General features: G+C 43.5%; 1 protein-coding gene across 2 annotated transcripts in view; it reads left to right on the top strand.

Annotated features, from left to right (window-relative positions):
• Nucleotides 1–22,350, top strand: part of ZFAT (zinc finger and AT-hook domain containing) — a 140,015-nt gene that overhangs the window by 7,952 nt on the left and 109,713 nt on the right. For both annotated transcript variants that reach the window (XM_005291035.5, XM_065586219.1), the window contains exon 2: nucleotides 11,775–11,945. In XM_005291035.5, the coding sequence (XP_005291092.2) occupies nucleotides 11,775–11,945 (171 nt within the window). The remainder of the gene's footprint in view (nucleotides 1–11,774; nucleotides 11,946–22,350) is intronic.

Raw genomic sequence — 22,350 nt, 5'->3', positions numbered from 1 at the left:
TGTGTGTAGGAAGCAATGCCAAAGTAGCAAAGTTTTGTATTTGTGTAGCATATAGCAACAAAGTGTAGAAAGAAATAGATTACTTAGGGTATGTCTACACAGCAAAGAAAAACCCGTGGCTGACCCGTTCCACCCAACTCGGGCTGTGGGGCTGTTTCATTGCTGCCTAGACTTCTGGGCTCAGTGGGAGCCTGAGCTCTAGGCCATTGGTGGGAGGGTCTCCGAGCTTGGGCTCCAGTATGAGCCCGGAATTCTACACAGCAACGAAACAGCCCCATCAGCCCAAGTTGGCTGGCACGGGCTAGCTGTGGATTTTTCTTTAGACCCACCCTTAGTGTTTTTACAGCGAGACTTGCCAGAGGCTGCATTGGCATGCCCTGCTGGTAGATGAGTTATAACTGGACCATGTCGCACAGGGCAGTATTGGTACAGTAGTCGTGTACACAATGAGAACACTGATATAGTGGCAGATGTTAATTTGCAGTAATATATAGGTGTTTGCAGAATATTTAAAATTCCTGCCTAGTTGTCATACAGTGAGTTCTCTGTGCAGTACAGTTAACATGCTAAGATGGTGAAGCTCTGTGGGTTCTGTTCTTCATTCAGTCCACAATCATAGCTGCTTTTACAGGTGTGAGCACTGAGAGTGATTTGGACCTATAGCTCACATTGAGGAACTTAGACCTGTTGGAGGAGGGAGAGCAAGAATATGGCTGCCAAAAAAGTTTTTATTACGTATTTCCAATTATTTTGTGTTTGGGATTAACATTTTATTAAGCTCAGAAGATTCTCTTCTCAATCTTGGCTAATCCCACAATATTTTAGGCTGTACTCCCTGGATGTGCATGAAGGCAAAAAGGAATTTGCATGCAGTGGTTTCAAGGGTTTTCAAACAGGAAATCTAAAAGTGTTTTTATAGGTCTTTTATCTAAAGATTGAGTTATTGAGTGTTGTGTTTTATGTCGTTTAATCTGTGCTCAAACCCCCGGGAATAGGGCAAGTAGGGGTGCTGTGCCCACGCTGGGGAGCACAAGTACTTGCCTGCCTATCTCTGCAAGCTGCTGAAGGAGTGAGGACACTGGGAGGAGCTGACCTTGGGGACTTAGGGAGGAATAGAATGGCGGAGGAGTGGGGAGCTAGGAGGAGCTGGAAAGGAGTAAAGGGAAGCTAGGAAACAAGGTATGGGGAACTGAACCAGAGCCATGGCTGTGGGATTCAGTGGGAAGTTGGGAAATGCTGAAGCTGGAGAGCTGCCAGCTGTGTTGCTGGAGTAGAGACCATTGATCTGTGGCTAAGGCCTTGTGTACACTGTGGCTTTGTTTTCACTGCCAAAAAGGTGTGTGTTTACAAGTGACATAACTATCTCACTGTGAAATTCTAGTGAAGACAAGGCACTGTAGCTTTTACTGTGATGTAGTTAGGCAAGCTCACCTGTGAGAGGGGCATAGTGTTGACCTTGCCTTTTTAGATCATGGTAAAAACTACCAAGTTGTGTCTACTAAGATTTTCCAGCAAGATAGCTAATACACGTTAATTATCTCAATGTAAAATACAAACTGAAAAGTCACCTTTTTTGACACTGAAGACAAAGTCTTAGCTTTTAACTCGACCTGCTAACTTGTACGAAAACTACAAACTGCTTTGTCTTCACTAGGATTTTAACTTGAATAAAGAACATACTTTTTGCACACTAAAGCCAAGGCATAAATGGAGAAGCAGGGTTGTGGGAGGTGCAAGAAAACAAGTACTGTGGCAGAGTGGATGTGTAGGTGAGTGAGTATAGAGAATGTGCGTGTAATTTAGGAGTATGTGGTCCGGTATAGAGAGGGGAAGAGTAAGAGAACCTAATGGAGAGTATAAAAGACATTGGGGAGGGGAAAGAAAGGGAAATATTGAAATGGCACATATATGCTAGGAAGCAAATGAAATAGTGGAAATGAAGAATGGTATAAATTAAGGAAGGAAAGAGTTACTAAACAGAAGGAAAAATTGGACTGAAGGAACTACGGTAGAACCTCAAAGATATGAACAACAAAGTTACAGACTGACCGGTCAACTGGACACCATGTGGAATGGGAAGTAAGCAATCAGGCAGCAGCAGAGACAAACAAACAGTAAATACTATATTGTGCCTGTATTGCATCTTAGGCCTTGGCTACACTGGCGCTGTACAGCGCTGCAACTTGCTGCGCTCAGGGGTGTGAAACCCCCCCCCCCCCCCCGAGCGCAGCGAGTGCAGCGCTGTAAAGCGCCAGTGTAATCAGCGCCTGCAGCGCTGCACGCTCGCTCCCAGCGCGGCAATCTATTCCCCTCAGAGAGGTGGAGTACTTGCAGCGCTGCGAGAGAGCTCTCGCAGCGCTGGCGGCGTGACTACATTCGCGCTTCTCAAGTATAGCCAAGGCCTTAAAAGTAGGCACATCTGCGCTGCCTGTCCCTTCCCCCTACTCGCCATGTGGAGGGCAGCCACTTATAGGTAGGAGGTGAAGACGCTGAATTTCACAGGCGCAGATGTGGAGCAGGCAGAGCAGGAGTAGTGCTGGGGACAGGTCTGCAGCTTTCCTGTGAGCCGGGGCACATTTTACCCCGTCCCCGGGAAAGAAACTTCCTGAGCTCCTGCTAGAACCTGGCCTGGAATGTTTGCGGCTGGAGCTGGAGCCCAAGCTCCTGCCTGCATGCTCAGCTCTGGAGGAGCAGCTCAGTTTTAAAGGTCCACAGCCTGCACTGGGTGCCCACTGACACCGTGGTTCCCCAGGGTGCCTCACTCATCACCCTTGCAGCCAGGGGGCTAGAACCAGCTGCCTGTGCACACCCCCCATTGCTGGGCAGCCACTGACAGGTAAGAGGTGAAGATGCTGAAGTTCGCAGGCACAGCTGTGAGCCATAGGCGCCGACGCCATGGGTGTTCTGGGGCTAGAGCACCCATGGGGAAAAATTGATGGTTGCTCTGCACTCACTGGCAGCTTCCCGCCCCAGCTCACCTCCGCTCCGCCTCCTCCCCTGAGCGCGCCGTGTCCCCGCTTTTCCCCCTCGCTCCCAGCGCTTGCTGCCGCAAAACAGCAAGCGCTGGGAGGGATGGAGGAGGAGGGGGAACGCGCATGCTTGGGGAAGAGCCAGGGCCGGGGCGGGGATTTGGGGAAGGAGTCCAATAGGGGCAGGGAGGGGGTGGAGTTGGGGCGGGATGTTGGGGAAAGGGTTGGAATGGGGGCGGGGCAGGGGTGGAGTCGGGGCGGGGCCGGGGCAAGCACCCACTGGCGCCGGGAAAAGTTGGCGCCTATGCTGCGAGCCCCCGCTCCGAGCAGCCTGCCCTGAGGAGCATAAACATCTTGTTCAGAGTTACGAACATTTCAGAGTCATGAACAATCTCCATTCCTGAGGTGTCCATAACTCTGAGGTTCTACTGTATACAGTAAAATTGGGAGGAAAGAGACAAAGGTATTATGTGATCTTGCAAGCACTTGGGCACATGTCTAAGTTTAAGCATGTGCCTAGGTGCATGCAGGATCAGGGTCTTAATCCTGAGGTTAGCGTTGCATTTAATTATGGAGTTACATTTGCTTTTGACTCCTGTAGAACTGCAAGAAGTATTATTAGATATATATGTTTTAAAATATTGGCTGTGCTGATAATTTTAGCTAATTGCTTGGGATACCTATTACCATGATTTGTTTGATGTATTGGTATGTTTAAAGGGCCGGCCTTATGGAAAATGGCACCCTGGGTGAGGCTGGAGGTGTAGCAGGGTTGGGGGCTGGAGCTTGGTTGGGGGCGGAGTGAGGCGGGAAAGCAGGGGCTAGGGGCAGAGGGACGGAGCAGAGGTGCAGGTGGAGTGGGTGATGGGGGTGGACTGGGGCTGGAGGCGGAGCTTGGGGTAAAGCTGGGGGTAGGGGGATGGAGCAGAGATGCAGGCAGCGCAGGGGATGGGGGAGGACCAGGGCTGGAGACGGACTGTGGCTGTGAGCTGAACAGGCCTGGGGGTGGAGCCAGATGAGGGCAGCGGGGAGTGGGGGGGTTCTTATTGTAACACCCTCTTGACAGCACACACACCTCCCATGGTGTCAACGTTGACTGACTGCTCCTAAGGCTGGCCTTGTATATATGCATGTGTAAATATATAGAGAGATAATATACTTCTTTCTGCCTAGGAATACCCCTGGAAGAGTTTAATTTCAGTGAGTTTTTTTCCTTTATAAAATATTTTAAAACGGTTACAGTTTGGTTAAAAAAGTATTTCTAGACTGTTCCCATCACACAATCACCGTGACAGTCTAAAAGCATATTTTATGATCGTATTTCAACCATGTTTTTGTTTGTTTGTTTGTTTTGTGTTTTTTTTAATTAAGCTCTGTTGTAGCTTTGAAAAGTGTCAAGCTAAGTGTTACCTGTTTGAGTCAATTTTTTTTATGGTGCTTTAAATCAAAAGGTAGGGATGTTGTCTTGTGGTTAGTGGAGGGGACTGGGAGTCAGGAAGCCTGGGTTCTGTGCCAGGGTATGAAACTTGCTGTATAACTTTGGGAAAGTCACTTAATCTCCCTGTGCCTTATGCTTGATAAGTAAAATGGAGATATTTTTCAAACATTAACTAATTAAGCCTCACCACATCCCTGGGAGTTAGGAAAGTGCTTGAGATATTTGGAAGAACAATATGAAGAAAAGGTATAGAAACAGTTTGTTTATAAATTTTATTTGTTACCTGCTTAATGTTAATGTTAACTTAATGTTAATCCTTTATTTGTTAACTTTTAATGTTGGATTTTTTGGAGTAGGGCTTTTTTTCTTTGTTTTTGTTTTGAATTCATTTTGGCATTTTTTAAATTTAAAATTATATTAAAATTGAGGTTTACGTCACTTGAAGCTTATTGCTTATTCAAAGAACACAGCTATCAAATATATTTAGCAAACTGAATATTTCTTAATATTTTTGGCTGATATTCATATTATTTGTTTACCGGCATACTTAATTGATTTACGGTTTCTTTGATTCTCAGCATACTTAATTTCTGTCTAATTAGTTGCTCTGTTGATTTCCCACCTAATTAATTATCCACTGCTTAATCATTGATTCTGTGCATACTTAAGTGACTTATTGCTTATTTGATGCTTTACAATTAATTGACTCTTTAATTAATCGCCCTGTTGCTTCACCACCTAATTAGCACCTGGTTGATCAATTGTCAGTTGCTTACTCATCACCTAATTGTTTAAGAACTATGATCAGTATACTTATTCTTCTGCTGTCTGGACCCTGCCCTTCTCCTCTGCCCATTCTTCCTAACATTCTCCTTGTTTTCACTTCTCTACTCCAGTTTTATTGCCTTATATTTCCCCTATTAATTCACATCCTGCTTCTGCATTCTACTCTGTGACATTTCCCCATCACCACAATCCACACTCTTCACTGCCACCCTTTCTGTCCTTTGGCTCCATATATTCCAACTTTGCCTTCACTTTACTGTGTTCGTACCCCTTTTATTATATCATGTCTGATATTATCTTGTAAGCTCCTTGAGGGAGACCCTGGTTTTTTTATTTTTTTATTTTTATTTTTTTATTATTGCCAGACACTTATCTCACTTGGGTTCTGTAAAAAATACTAATATTATCTGACTGTTTATGCACTCAGTAGTCTTCTAATAGTAGCTGATCACTCCTCCTCTAGTACTCTTGCTGTTAAGAGCGAAAGGGGAAAAAGATGACCCCAAAAACACTTACCAGGAAAATTTAAGATGGGATGAGGAGGCAACAGAAAGTGGGTCAATCAGTCAGTTCTTCTCTTCACCAACGGTTCAGGAAGGGGAGAGCAGACCAAAGGGAATCTAGGTATCAACTAGAAGATAATAAGACCCCAGAAAGTGAATGTCATCTGAATATTGGAGCATTCATCTCTCTCTAATGGCCACTGCATATTAACCTTTTCATTTTTGTTTAATGTTCATAGATATTTTTACTCTGCATAGCATGAATCTTAAATACATATTTACATTTAGAAAGAACAGTTTTGACCTGCTGGGCAAATAATATGCTTCATCTTAAAAAATGAATACGTATTAAGCAAGTAGAGTGGAGTCTATTCAACGTATCATGTACATAATATGCATTTTTAAAAATTGCCATAATATGTATATGCCCAAGACTGCAGAGTGGCTGGGAAGGAGCCATACTGATCTTTTGAGAACACATTGTGCGCTTTAAATAACTGCTTACATCCATAATCTAATGAAACATAATTTTAAGAGTTTTCCTGCAACATAAGGATGTTAAAGGAGTTGTAGATGTATGCTCTGTGCATTAGTTTGAAAATAACGCAACTATCTCCAAAGATGAGATAAGAGGATGCTGTCATTAAAAAAACAAAAAAACCCACACAAAGACAAAACAAACACAACCCCCCTCCCCCCCGCAAGAATAAAAATAATGCACACACAAGTTCAGTAGCAGAGGGGAGGCTATCCAGTTTATTGCACTGGATGCAGCATGTATGATACTCCTGGGGGAATTCTGTGCCACTGCGTAATGCAGAATTTTGCAGAAATTAATGTTTTTTGCCCATCATTTCCTTTCCCTGTCATAAATGGGCTGCAGTGCTACTGGCTACCAATAGGGGACGCTGGACCTGGGAATGCGCAGCTCGCACGTAGAAGACATTGGTGGGGGAGGGCGGGGGGAGAGTAGAGAGTTCCTGGCAGCTGCAGTTACCCACATGCCCAGAGGGAAGGAGATGGTGGCGTGCAGGAAACTTCACACAAGCCTGGGACCCAGCAGCAGGCTGTTTTTCCCTCTGGATCTCTGGGTGATGGGGGATGGGTATCTGGGCTTAGGGGGGTGTCATGGGTGGGCTTGGGGGAGGGGTGTAGGTGTCTGTCCTGGGGGACCATGGCTGGACTCAGGGAGGGAGAGGGATGCTTGTCTGGTCTGGGAGGGGCGTGGCTGGACTCAGGTGGAGGGGTTGCGGGTGTTTGACCCCCTGGCTGGGCTCAGGAAGAGGGAGGGGAGGAGGGAGAGAAACAAGAACTGGGTTGTCATAGGGGTTTCTTTAACTCTCTATTCCTGGGGGAAATTTTGTGTTTGTCTTTATTGTTACAGACATACTTGTTGACCGGTAATTTGAAATAAATTACCAAAATAATTGAAACTGATGTGATTATGTAGTGTTACTTTGACAAATAAAGTTTGCAGAATTTTAAAATATTGGGTGCAGAATTTTTAATTTTTTGGCTCAGAATTCCCCCAGGAGTAGTATGATTATCTGCCTTGTGGGCAGGTGGCATACATGTGCATTAGGGCCATGAGCTACTTGCACAAAGAGACTGAGTATGGGCTCTTGAGACCAGAGTGATGGAACTGGAAGAATTAAGGCAGATCGAGAAATACGTAGGAGAGACTTTCTGGGACACGGTAGAGCAGACCCACCCCAATCTGATGTTCTCTGTGCTTTTGAGGAAGATGAAAGTCTTGGAGAAGGAGAACATCAGGCTAGAGCGGAGGTAAATGATCCCATAGTTGGGACTCTCCTTGCAGATGATGTTATGGTATTCTCTTGCACTGAGGATATCCTCTCCAGGGGAGGGAACCCCTGTTGTTAGGAAGAGCCAGGTAATAGTAATGGGGGATTCAGTTGTTAGAAATATAGATAGTTGGTTTTTGATGACCAAGAGAACAACATGGTGAATTGCCTGCTGGGTGCAAAGGTTGCAGACCTCTTGAGACCTCCAGACAGGCTTATGCTGGGAAGGAGCTGGTGGTCATGGTACACATAGGACCAGTGACGTAGAGAGGCAGGAGAGCGGCCCTGGAAGCCAATTTTAGGCTGCTAGATAAGAGATTAAAGACCAGGACCTCCATAATAGCATTCTCTGAAATGCTTCCATTTCCATGCGCTGGGCCAGTTAGATAGGCAGAACTGAAGGTCTCAATGTGTGGATGAGACGATGGTGATCGGAGGAGGGATTTATGTTGATTAGGAAGTGGGGAATCTTTTGGGAAAGAGGAGCCTATACAGGAAGGCTGGGCTCCACCTAAACCTGGGGTTCCCAAACTTGGTTCGTTGCTTGTTCAAGGTAAGCCCCTGGCAGGCCACGAGACACTTTGTTTACCTGAGCGTCCGCAGGTACGGCTGTTCGCAGCTCCCAGTGGCCGCGGTTTGCCGTTCCAGGCCAATGGGAGCTGTAGGAAACGGTAAACAAAGTGTCTCACGGCCTGCCAGGGGCTTACCCTGAACAAGCTGCGAGCCAAGTTTGGGAACCCCTGACCTAAACCAAAACAGAACCAGACTGCTGGCATGTAAAGTTAAAAAGGTCATAGATAGGGCCCTACCAAATTCATGGTCCATTTTGGTCAATTTCATGATCATAGGATTTTGAAAATAGTACATTTCATGATTTCAGCTATTTAAATCTGAAATTTCACGGTGTTGTAATTGTATGGGTCGTGACCCAAAAAGGAGTTGTTGGGGGGGTGGCAAGGTTATTGTAGGGGGAGTTGTGGTACTGCTACCCTTACTTCTGCACTGCTGCTGGCGTCGGTGCTGCCTTCAGAACAGGGCAGTTGGAGAGCAGCAGCTACTGGCTGGGAGCCCAGCTCTGAAGGCAGTGCCGCCGCCGGCAGCAGCACAGAAATAAGGATGCCATGGTATGGTATTGTCACCTTTACTTCTGCACTGCTGCCTGCAGAGCTGGGCCCTCAGTCAGCAGCCGCCACTCTCCGGCCCCCCCAGCTCTGAAGGCAGAAGCGCAGAAATAAGGGTGGCATGGTATGGCATTGCCATCCTTACTTCTGCGCTGCTACTGGCTGGGCACTGCCTTCAGAGCTGGGCGTCTGGCCAACAGCCACCACTCTCTGGCCACCCAGCTCTGAAGGCAGTGCAGAAGTAAGGGTGGCACTAACACGATCCCCTCTAAAGTAACCTTGTGATCCCCCGCAACTCCATTTTTGGTCAGGACTCCCAATTTGATAAACTCTGGTCTTCCCCGTGAAATCGGTATAGTACAGGGTAACAGCACACAAAAGACCAGATTTCATGGCAAGGAGACTAGATTTCATGGTCCATGATGCGTTTTTCATGGCCCTGAATTTGGTAGGGCCCTAGTAGTAGAGGAGTTTTTAAACTAACAGCTAGGGCAGGGGCGGGCAAACTTTTTGGCCTGAGGGCCGCATTGAGTTTCGTAAATTGTATGGAGGGCCGGTTAGGGGAGGGGGTCGTGGCCCGGCCTCCATCTCCTATCTGCCCCACTCCCCTCAGGACTCCTGCCCCATCCAACCCCCCTGTTTACTGACGGCCCCTCTGGGACCCCTGCCCCATCGACCCCTGTCCCCTGACTGCCCCTGGACTCCCGCCGCCCCATCCAACCCCTCCTCTCATTCCTGACGGCCCCCCCGGGACCCCTGCCCCATTCAACCACCCCTTCTCCCTGTCCCCTTCCTCCCCATCTAACCCCACCTCCTTCCTGACTGCCCCCCCGACCCCTGCCCCCATTCAACCCCTGTTCCTCCCCCGAAAACCCCGACCCCTATTCACACCCCCACCCCCTGACCACCACCCCTGTCAAGGCTGGATCCCCACTTTGAACTTTAGGGTACAAATGTAGGGGCCTGCATGAAAACTTCTAAGCTTAACTACCAGCTTAGCTCTGGTTCTGCCGCCACCATTTCAATGGATTCCATTCCTGGGAAACCTTGAAAAACCTTCACCAATTCCCTGGTGAATACAGATCCAAACCCCTTGGATCTTAAAACAAGGAGAAATTAACCATTCCCCTCCTTCCTCCCACCAACTCCTGGTGAATACAGATCCAACCCCCTTGGATCTTAAAACAAGGAGAAATTAACCATTCCCCTCCTTCCTCCCACCAACTCCTGGTGAATACAGATCCAACCCCCTTGGATCTAAAACAAGGAGAAATTAACCATTCCCCTCCTTCCTCCCACCAACTCCTGGTGAATCAAGATCCAACCCCCTTGGATCTAAAACAAGGAGAAATTAACCATTCCCCTCCTTCCTCCCACCAACTCCTGGTGAATCAAGATCCAAACCCCTTGGATCTTGAACAAGGAAAAATCAATCAGGTTCTTAAAAAGAAGGTTTTTAATTAAAGAAAAAGGTAAAAATCATCTCTGTAAAATCAGTATGGAAATTAACCTTACAGGGTAATCAAACTTAAAGAGCTCAGAGGACTCCCCTCTAGTCTCAGGTTCAAAGTACAGCAAACAAAGATAAACACTCTAGTAAAAGGTACATTTACAAGTTGAGAAAACAAAGGAAAACTAACACGCCTTGCCTGGCTATTTACTTACAAGTTTGAAATAGGAGAGACTTGTTTAGAAAGATGTGGAGAACCTGGATTGATGTCTGGTCCCTCTCAGTCCCGAGAACGAACACACTCCCAAACAAAGAACACAAACAAAAGCCTTCCCCCCCCCCCAAGATTTGAAAGTATCTTGTCCCCTTATTGGTCCTTTAGGTCAGATGCCAGCCAGGTTACCTGAGCTTCTTAACCCTTTACAGGGAAAAGGATTTTGGAGTCTCTGGCCAGGAGAGATTTTATAGTACTGTACACAGGACAGCTGTTACCCTTCCCTTTATAGTTATGACAACCCCAAACTCCCCTGCCCTCTATCCAACCCCCCCTGCTCCCTGCCCCCTTACTGCGCTGCGTGGAGCACCGGTGGCTGGCGGCGCTACAGCCGTGCCGCCCGGCTGGAGCCGGGCCACGCTGCCGCTGCCACCACACAGCACAGAGCACTGGGTCAGGCTGGGCTTTGCAGCTGCGTTGCTCCAGGAGCTCACAGCCCCGCCGCCCAGAGCATTGCGCCAGCAGCGGAGCGAGCAAGCTGAGGCTGCGGGCATGGGGGAACAGCGGGGGAGGGGCCAGGGGCTAGCTTCCTGGGCCAGGAGCTTGGGGGCCGGGCATGATGTGGCCCGCGGGCCGTAGTTTGCCCACCCCTGAACTAGGGGAAAGCTGACTGGTATGGAGAAGCTCATGGGGTGATCAATTGAACACAATAATACCAGGGTACAAAATAATAGTAATGACGGAATAGGTCGCATGGGAGGAGGATGGGGAGTGGCACTGTATGTGAAAGAAAACAGAGTCAAATATAGTAAAAATCTTAAATGTGTAGTATTGTACACAGTACCATAGAGCTTGAAAAGTGTACCAAACACCTACCAATTGGAGGGTTAGACCTACTAGTTAGAGGCAGATACAAAGGATAAGTGAGTGGGAAGCGTCCAGGGAAGTGAGTGGGAGGTGAGGTCCAGGTATATAAACCCGGTGTGACGCTCAGCTTTCCTTGCCATACAGAGCTGTTAGTTGAGGGTAAAATGCTGGGATATTTATCAGGGTGCTGTCCCTGGAATCTGTTCAGGACACCATCTTGTATCATCTTTTGACTAGTAGATGTCTGATAAACTTGAAGTGGAATTCCTCAGTGATACTGAAAAAGAAAAGGAGCTTTTATTTCTTTTGCCCCTTGGAAAGCCTCCTTGCTGGGGTGTGTGTGTGTGTGTGTGTGCACACGTGTCCATCTGTCCGTCCATCCATATCTCTCTCCTGGCTGTGAGGAGATGCGGGGAAAGTGTTGTCCTTTATTTTGCTCTTCACCTACCTAATGTTGTTGTTTTCTATGTACTAATTTAAAACTATAATGCAGTCCTTCTCGCAGTTGGTGATTAGCTAGTTTGGGTAAACAAAATAAAAAAAAATAATCTGAGTGACTAGTAGGTTTTTAAGTAAACTGCTGATGTCAGAACTGTTAATGATTCTCTCTCTATTTTACAGGAATCAATTCCATCTTCATGTGTAAACTTTGTAACTTATTTTCACCGAATCAGTCAGAACTGTTGTCTCACGTCTCTGAGAAGCATGCAGAAGATGGGATTAATGTGGATGACATTGTTATTCCTCTCAGACCACTTACAGCACCCACAAATACAAGCAAAAGTGGAGAAGGTACTGGCACAAATTGACAGGGATGCAATTTCCAATTACCAATTTAATTTTTAAAAAATATGTGCTGTGATGACTAAACTGTGTATAGTTAGTTGCATGATTTGTTTCTGTAGAGATCAGTTTTCATTACTTAAAACCGAGTTTTGTTCAGTACAAAATAGATAGGAAAAGGGACTTGGAAAAACTTAACATGTGGTACAGGATGATTATATTGGTTTATTGATTTTAAATGTCAAGTGTTTCTGAGCCTCCTTCCTGAAGCTTTAATTTGGAGTTTTGTGACTAACATTGTCTAGCACTAACAGTGGAAACAGTTAAATTTGCCTAGACAATCAGCCAGCACATCAGAAAAAAAGAATCTACAGACTTTGCCAAGGTGGCTGATTGAATGTAGCCTCAAGATGTCTGTCTAACTCTGTGTGAGTTCCATTTCAGATATCATCACTCTATGCAAAGATGAAAATAGCGTGATTCATAATTTATAATTGTGCATAGACACTAGTGCTATTAAATTAAGCCATCCAGTAGTCAAAGGTTGAATTAGTTACACAAAATAATTATCATCAGCTACCCATGGTAATAAATGTAATTTCCTCCACTGCTGAGAGTAATTGCAAATCTTTGTGATAATGTGGGGGTTAAAATAATTCAGATTTCATGATAACACATTCTTTCTTGAGCCCTAGCGGACAACTGGTTTATATTTTTGGCTAATCCTTTATTTTACTGAATCACTAAGATTTTGTGAATACCTTGTCATGTGATTGCTAAATTCTGTCCAGAGTATATTAAAAACATATTTTTAAAAAAATACTGAAGCCAGTTTAATACTTTTCATATCTATAGTATATGCATATGGTAGGTCTTCATTTACTAATTAGCAGTCTAGATTGATGGATTTATAATTGTGTTAAATCTACACAGAGTGAAGATCTCAGGCATGCAGAATACATCTTCCTTTGTCATAGTTTTGTACCCAGTAACCCTTCACAAATTGTAGACAGTATCTCTGAAAAACAGTGAAACTTACGTCCATTTTGCAATACATATGTATTTTTTAGTACAGTACACCTCTACCCTGATATAACGCTGTGCTCGGGAGCCAAAAAATCTTACCGGGTTATAGGTGAAACCGTGTTATATTGAACTTGCTTTGATCCACCGGACTGCACAGCCCCGCCCCCCTGGAGCACTGCTTTACCACGTTATATCTGAATTTGTGATATATCGGGTCGCGTTATATCAGGGTAGAGGTTTAGTTTTGTGTGGTAGGGAGTGTCTGCATTTTGTCTTCTAAGGAGCTAAACACACTCTCATTGCTTAACAAATAATGCGTAATAAATAAAGAAGTATCAGACTTATGCAGCTTTACTTAAGAAATGTTACCATTACTTCTTTGCATATCTAATTATGAGGAAAAGTAACAGCTGTGCTATTTTTTAAAGTTGTCTTCTCATAAAGCTGTCTGAATAATTCTTTTCTGTTAGCCTTAATTTGCTCTATCTAGACCATATGGATGCAGCTTTTTCAAATTACATATAACAACTCCTACCACCCATAAGACTATTTCAGTCGTCTTAAGTGAGTTCCCCACAATTTAAAAAGATTTTCAACCCATATAAGTATTTGCTCCTCTACTGTAGTTAGCACAGGCTTTTTGTTGTTGTTTCCAGTAGTCTGTTGGAAAATGTAGGATATTTATAGCACTCTTCACTGGAGTGATGTAAGGGATTGTGTGGGAAATATTCCTTCATGACATTACGTTTTCCTCTCCTGTAGAGAAATGTACAGTGGACAAGGGAGTGAACACTTTTTTCTTATAAAATTCTGTTCAGTAAGCCCTGATGTGCTTCTCTTCTGTGTAGTTCAACCAGGTTAATACTATAACAGATGTGATTGGGTATGACTGAGGGCTGGTAATCTAGAAATGACAATCTCTTTTAAGAGCTTGTTGAGTGGTATACAATAACATTGTACTTTGCTAGACAGCATGGTCTGTATTGTAAGGATAGGAAAAAAACAAGGTTATTACAGGTACCTGAGTTGGTGAATGTTGAGGTTTTATTGAAGCCCTTTTAGGAGTTCTATCTGAGGAATAATTAATGTTTTTGTAGCATTATGAAACTGTAAAATACTAGGTAAGTGCTAAATATTATTATTGTTGTTGCTCCCTATCTCAATTTTACCAGATATACATGCTTTTAGTAGTTAGATCATGCTGCCTTCAACAATTGGTTAATCTTAACCATTTTTGTTATCTTCAGTAATACTGATTTTACATTTTTATATCACCTCTTGTTCAAATGAGTCCCAATACACTTTGACAACTGTTGCTATTGATAATACAGATTACTCATAAATATTGCTGTGTCCAACACTGAAGTACAGACATCTCTGACCTGGAAAATGGCAGCCATTTAAGTAAGCCTGCATGACCGATTAGGATACACTGCTTCTTTTGAATGCAACACCCTCTCTAAATGTATCTTTAAGGCCACCATCTTCTGCTCTATGGGAGAGGTATCATGTAAGTATTTTGTATCACGCCTGGTGCTCTGGGGCCTCTGTTCTGCAAATATAAATATTAAATTATAAGAAGAAGATAAGCTTTTCCAATTGAAACTCCTGGGGGAATTTAGATGAGGCAGAACACATACTGCCCACATTGGAATTTGGCCAGGATTCTTGAGTTAACACTAATAAACTTACAAAAAGTGAAGTGCGATCTTCTAGCAAAAGGTCAGGGCCTCTTATTTTTTTGTCTCATTTGAAAGACACCCTCTGCCCTTCTAACACCACGCTGAGGTGTTTGTTCATACCAACTCAAGAAAGAATGCCATCTGATGAATCACCAGGATCGTTTTCTATACTACCTAACCCTGCTTAGGCTGATATCCTTGAACTGCCACTGCATCAACATGGTTGGTGGTATAAGGGGATGCAGGGTCAGATTGTCACTACATAATCTACATATTACATAGGATTGGTATGTAGAGGAGTGAGAGGTAGAGACAGAAGGAATGAAGAATAAACTGATTACATCTAAAATGCACAGTCTTTTAATCCATTCATTAAACTGTCCCACTCAGAACAAACAAAAAAAACAAAAAACTTTTCTCCCAAGGCTTCTGCTCTTTGGTGCACAACTGATTTTTGGTTAAACTTTCTTGTTAAGTTGTATGGTACCATGTAATTCTGTGCTAAAACAATACATGTCTATATACAAATTGCCACATATATGTAGTATAAAGAGGTTGGTACATCCAAAATATTTCACTATTGAGTGGGTTGGGGGTAGGGACGGGGCTAGTCTTGGAGATAGTCAAGAGGGCACGTTGGTGTCTCTTTGGATCATTTACCGCAATAGAACACAAATACTTCCTGGAATTTTTACAGTGTTCTGTATAATTTGAGTCTGTACTAGGGAAACTTCAAAGGAATAATTTTAAAATACTTTTTTCTGAACAATAACACAAGGGGCTCATCAATAGTAATCTTTTGGACAGCACTGTACACATGTTCTGAATTTTTTCAGACAATTGATCATTAAATTGACTCATTTTAAGAAGCCTGTGTGAATAATTGCTAGGAAACAGCAGTCTAAAAATAGTTTTATGTGGTTTATTCCATTAGTGTCTTTTTAAGTGTCATCTTTTTATTTTTTTTTTTGGTCTGTGGGGATTTAATTATATATCATGGAATGTCTTCCCAACATGTTCTCATCTGCATCCAATACTGATCAGCATGATTGCTCTGGAGAAGCTTGTGGCATAGGGTAAAAAATCATCAGAAATAGCTATGGCTTTTTAATGAGATATTATTGGGGGTATTTTAAGGGATGCCATTGTCTTGATTTAAAAAAAAATACTAATTTAAAAATGTTCCAAATTCTCCTTGAACACCCTTTAAATAATATGTCCAGATTTTAAATAAATAAAATGTTAAATGATCTCTCTGTTCCCCTGTTGATGTTAAGTATCTTTTACAGCAAAGGTTAAAACTTGACTGACTGTTATGTTGGTGGTAGAATGCAGCTGACTCTATATAAAGTGATGTCAAATGCACAAAAGGAAAAAGATTTTCTATCTTTTTTAAAATTTTTCTTTCTTTTAAATTTCCTTTTCTTTCTATTAATTTTTTTTTAATTTGTTATAGCAATGTTGGTGTAGGTGCAACATTATGAATAGTAAAGGGCCAGTGTGGTCAGAGAGACATTTGGAATTTTTGTCTAAGTGACAGCAGCATTATTCAACATCATGCTTAGACAAAGATAACTCATACTGGATAACTTTTTGAAATACAGCCTTTTTAGGAAACAATGAAGTGGGAAGGGAGAAGGGGAAAGCTCTTACAGACATCTAAAGCCTCTCAAATTTTCCAGGTAATGATTAATTCATTTAAACCAAAATCTGTGTCAGCCCTCACATTCCAGGGTATTCTGCCACCAAGAAATTATCAACAGCCCCATAAAAATATTTGGGAATCTCTGCAAATTGAGTCCCATCTCCCTTGATGGGGAAGGGACGTTGAAGCCTCATTTGCAGGGAGAGTGCTTGACCTTACGCACAAACCCCTTGTCTCATGCATCAAATCATTACCTTAAAGGCAGTCCTGCATTCCAGAGGCAGGAACTACCACCAGACCTCTAAAGAGTTAGACTACTTAGTATCATTTTTTAAAAGTAAATGTAAATTTAAAGAAAGCAAGGAGAATAAAATGCATCTCTTAAAATATTAGTCGTCCAAGAAGAGTTGCCCCTCTTTCACCTACTGCTTGTCTCACTTGATTTCTTTTTGGATAACATGCTTAATAAGGTTTTGTATAATATCCTGAAGGTGGTGACTGTTATGGAAGAACAGTAAAAGCCTTATGGAAAGAGAGAAATGTAGCTTTATTAACATATTAAATCTCTACGCTTACTTATTCCATAGTAACTTAAGCTTTATCCAAATCTATATTCAGTGTTTTAGGTTTGAAACATTAGGCCCATGAAGACCTTTTTATCAATAGATACAAGGAGAATTTTTTTTTTTTCCTGGTGGCACGTTTAACTTATTTAACTCAAGGGGCCAAATACTGATTGCTACACTTGTCTCAACTGACATGACCAGGACTGGCTCCAGGGTTTTGGCCTCCCCAAGCTGCCAAACAAACAAAACAAAACAAAAAAGCCGCAATCGTGATCTGCAGCGGCAATTCGCTCCGAGCAGGAGTGAGGGACCGTCCGGCGAATTGCTGCCGAACAACAGGACGTGCCGCCCCTCTCTAAAGTGGCCGCCCCAAGCACCCGCTTGGTAAGCTGGTGCCTGGAGCCGGCCCTGGACATGACCATTAAAGGTTATGTGTGGAGGTACATGGAAAATTTTGAGGGCCTCCAAACTGCCTGTCTTTTCTTGACTGGTCATTTTTAATTATTGGAAAAGCTGTATTTTCACTTGATTTGGATAACCTAAACCTTCAGAACACTGACGGTCAAGAGCTGTTGAAGGTAATGAGCAAGAGTAATTTTTTGCTCTATTTACAATGAGGTTTTCTGGGCTGTGCTTAACAGCTGATGCTTAAAGTGCTTAGGTACTCAGTGAAAACTTTACTGCATTCCTTAAACAGTCAAAACTGCAACTAAACACAATGTTTTCCTCTTCCTTTGAAAACAGTAAAATGATTACTGCTATTCTGTATTTCCTTCTTGCTCTTTTTTGGATTTTGAATAAGATGCCTCCTTGTCCTTCCATATATTCTTTTGTTCTTTCTTTCCCTCTTCTCTTCCCCCATTCCCTCCCATTCTCTGTGAGTTTGTTTATTAATTATTTTTCAGATGGCCTAGATTAACCTATTTCATGAGGTTTTTGCCCCATGATATTTGAAAATCATCATGACTGTCCTTTTAGCATCTCTTTTTTATGTCATTTAAGAATTTTACATTTACATGTCAGTCTCAATTTTTCACATGGAGGAAGGGCTATTGACTTAAACAAATACTTGATAAAGAGCTTAGATGACAATCTTAGTTATTAATACCATTTTGTGAAAGTTCTTGGAAGGAGAGCAGTGGAAATCAAAATTTCTCTATAATGAGCTCAGTTCAGATTTAACCTTTGGAATGTATTTTAGCTTGAATGATACTCTAAATGTCCTAATTAAAACCATTGGAACTGCAGCAACTAATTTACTACTTTGCACTTCTCCTTCTGCAACCACAAAGCTTTTATTTTATGGCTTTTCCCTCTGCTTTGGTCATGTACAGTTTCAAAGTAGAGGTGGAAAGAGAAATAGCAGTAGATGTGTAAAATTCCAAGCAAAATAATCTAACAGATTATTCCTTTTTTTTCTTCCCCACAACAGCATGAAGAGAATAGCAAGATTTTTGAAACATATCTAATTTTAGAGACTTAGAATTAAGGAACCTTTCCAGTATTGCCTCCATAAATGTATCTAAAATCCTTCATGCATCTTTTTTGTTTGCTTGCTTTCCCTGAACACTTAAAGTAAGATTATATAAGATTTTTTTGGGGTGCTGGTTCATTGTTCTCTTATTTGTGATATTTTAAAGATCACTGGCTGTGCTTTTATGCCCCCTTTATTGCATGTGTCACAAGTCAAAGTTACTGTGTGCTATAATAAAACTCCGAATACTCGTCTAACACTTCCATTAATTCCAGAGTGCTGAAGAAGGCTCCACTTGTTGTAATGTTGTTTCTAAATGGCACAAGGTGAACTTTTCCAGACACACTCTGATTTTTCTCTAACTCCCAAGAACCTTTCTTGTCTGGTCCATGAATCCTGCTGAGAAGTACAGTAGATAAAGGATTTTTTTTTAATCTGATTCTTTCCCAGATGCTCCTGCCCTTCTATCCAGAGTCCTCTCAAGATTCAGATGGGATATAACACCCTATCATATGCCCCTCCTCTCTGTTAGCATCACTTCGGGTAATCTCACCTAGTGTCAAGCTAGCCCCATTGTTCTGGGAAAAGAAATAGACAACCTAAAAATATAAGTGCTGCCATACTGGGTCAGATCATGGTCCATCTTGCCCAGTATCCTGTCTCTGACAGCGGTCTGTACCAGAGCTTCAAGGGGAGTGTACAGAACAGGATAATAAGGGAATGCTTCACCACTGTCTTCCACTCCTCCAGGGAGTCAGAGGTTTACAGTTGCCCTGAGAATGGGATTGCTTTGCTGACAATGTTGGCTAATTGACCTATCCTCCGTGAATTTAGCTATGCTTAGTTTTTTAACCCAGTTATACTTTTGGCCATCACAGTATCCCATGGCAATGAGTTCCACAGGTTAGTTGTGTGTTGTGTAAATAAGTACTTCCTCTTGTTTGTATTAAACTTGCTGCCTATTAATTTCATTGGGTGACCCCTGGTTTTTGTATTGTGGAAAAAAAGGTAAATGACATTTCTATAAGCTTTTTCCACATCATTCATGATTTTACAGAACTCTGTCGTATCCACCCTTGAGTTTTGACTTTTCTAAGATGAACAGCACTAATCCTTTTAGTATCTCTTCGCATGGAAGCCTTTCCTTACCCTTAGCCCTCTTTGTTGCCCTTCTGTGAACGTTTTCCAGTTATACTATATCCTTTTTGAGATGGGGTGACCAGAACTGGACACAGTATTCAAGATATGGGCACACTGTAGATTTATCTAGTGGCATTATGGTATTTTCTGTTTTCTATCTATCCCTTTCCTAGTAGTTGCTAGCATTCTGTTAGCTTTTTTAACTGCCACTTTTTGACACTGTAGATATGTATTCAGAGAACTGTCCACGATGACTTCCAGACCTTTTTTGAATGGCAACATCTAATTTAGACCCCATTGTTTTGTATGTATAGTTGGGATTATTTTGTCCAACGTGCATTACTTGCACTTATCAACATTGGGCAACAAAATGTAGATGAAATGCAGTCGCCCAGTTTTGTTAAATACCCTTTTAACTCTTTTTAGTCAGCTTTGGACTTAACTATCTTGAATAATTTTGTACTGCTGCAAGCTTTGCCAATTCACTGTTTACCTCCATTTCCAGACCATTAGTGAATATATTGAAGAGGACTGGTTCCAGTATAGATCCTTGGGGGACCCCACTGTTCACCTCTCTCCATTGTGAAAGCCAATCATTTATTCCTACCCTTTGTTTCCTATCTTTCAACCTTGAGAGGAGCTTCCCTGTTATCCCATGACTGCTTAGTTTGCTTAAGAGTCTTTGGTGAGGGACCTTGTCAAAGACTTTCTGAAAATCCGAGTACACTGTATCGACTGTATGACCCTTATCCACCAGCTTGTTGACACCTTCAAAGAATTTTAATAGATCGATGAGGCATAGCTTCCCTTTACAGAGGCCGTGTTGACTCTTCTTCAACAAATCATGTTGATCTATGTTGATTATACAAGAATGAATTGATAATTCTTTTATTTACTATAGTTCCAGCTAATTTGCCTGGTACTGAAGTTAAGCTCACCAGCCTGTAATCATCAGGATCTCCTCTGGAGACCTTTTAAAAAAATCAGTGTGCCTGCTAAACCCAGGGTTGTGAGTTCAATCCTTGAGGGGGCCACTTAGGGATCTGGGGCAAAATCAGTACTTGTTCCTGCAAGTGAAGGCAGGGGACTGGACTTGATGACCTATCAAGGTCCCTTCCAGTTCTAGGAGATGGGATATCTCCATTAATTTTTACCTTCCAGTCATCTGGTACAGAGGCTGAGTTCAGTGATTGGTCACATACTACAGCTAGTAGTTCTTCAGTTTCATATTTGAGTTCCTTTAGAATTCTTGGGTGAATACCATGTGGTCCTGGTGACTTATTACTGTTCAGTTTGTTCAAAAATGTCTTCTATTGACAGATCAATTTGGGACAGTACTTCAGATTTATTGCCCCAAAAGAATAGCTCTGATCTGTGTATCTCCCACACATCCCCTACGGTGAAGACTGATGCAAAGAATTATTTCAGCTTCTCTGCAGCGGCCTTGTCTTTCTTGAGTGTTCCCTTAACACCTTTGTCATCTAGTGATCACACTGCCTGTTTGGCAGGCTTCCTGCTTGTGATGTACAGTGAAACCCCGCTATACCACAATGTTTGGGGTCCAAAAAATTTCATCGCGCTAAATGCGGGGTCGCAGTATAGCGGGGTTTCAAGTCCGTCAGTGGTCCCCAAGGCAGTGCATTGATGTGCACCGCCTAGTGCCCCTAGTGCCCCTACTGCCCAGCAGGGGAGAGAAGCTGCGGCCCCGCGCCTGCTGGGGACAGTGAGCACCAGCGCCCGCAGCCCTGTTGTTCTCTGTCCCTGGCAGGTGCGGGGCCACGGCTTCTCTCCAGCTTGGAGAGAAGCCGCGGCCCTGAGCCTGCCCGGGACAGAGAGCTCCAGGGCTGCAGGCTCCTCTCCGCCCACGGTTCCACCCCTTTCTGCTCCTTCCCTGGGGTGCCACTCAGGGTCCCCCCATTCCACCCCCTGCCCCCACTGCAGCTCCTCAACCCGTTTGCTACTTTATGTCCTCCTCACCGCCCACTGCAGCCCCAAGACCGGAGATGCCCTGTCCCCCCCGTCACAGCCTGAGGCCGCAATGGGGAGTGAGTGTCCTCACCAACCCCACAAGCTGTGAGGCTGCCTCCCGGGGCCGCAGTGGTGGGGGGTCCCAGTGCTCGGGCTTCTGCTGGGGATGGGTTGGAGCGCTGGGGGCTTCCCCTGCCCCCTCCCCACCTTCTGCTGGGGACACCGTCAGGGAGGAGCGGGGGGCCCCCAGTTGACCACTGCCCTGGGCTTCGGTGGCGCTCTGGCCGCTTTTTTTGGCGCTTCGGTGGCGCTCTGGTGTGTTTTTTTTTTTTTCTTTTCTTTTTTGCGCTTCCGCGGTGCTCCGTCCCCCCCCCCTTTTTTTTTTTTTTTTTTTTTTGCTTGGGGCAGCCGGAGCCACCTTATGACCGCGTTACATCCGAATTCGCGTTATCGCGGGGCGCATTGTACCGGGGTTTCCCGGTACTTAAAAAAATTCTTATTGTTAATTTTTGTGTCTTCAGCAAGTTGATTCTCAGATTCTTTTTAGGTCTCCCTTACAATACTTTTACATGTTACTTGTCAGAGTTTGTGCTGCTTTCTATTTTCCTTATTAGGATTTGACTTCCAAATTTTAAAGGATGCTTTTTTACCTCTTATGGCCTCTATTACTCTGCTGTTTAGCTATGGTGGCAGTCTTTTGGTCTTCCTACTGTCTTTTTTAATTTGGGGTCTACTTTTAATCTGAGCCTCTGTTATGGTGTTTTTAAGTAGTCTCCATGCTGCTTGCAGGCATTTTACCCTTGGGACTGCTCTTTTTAACTTCCATCTAACTAGCATCTTCATTCTTGTATAGTTACCCTTTTCAAAGTTAAATATTACTGTGGTGGTCTCTTTTAGTATCATCCCCTCTATA

This window comes from Chrysemys picta, chromosome 2 (assembly GCF_011386835.1).
Source record: "Chrysemys picta bellii isolate R12L10 chromosome 2, ASM1138683v2, whole genome shotgun sequence".
Taxonomy (NCBI): Eukaryota; Metazoa; Chordata; order Testudines; family Emydidae; genus Chrysemys; species Chrysemys picta.
Note: the sequence above shows the minus strand (reverse complement) of the source record. Positions and strands in the feature narration are given on the sequence as shown.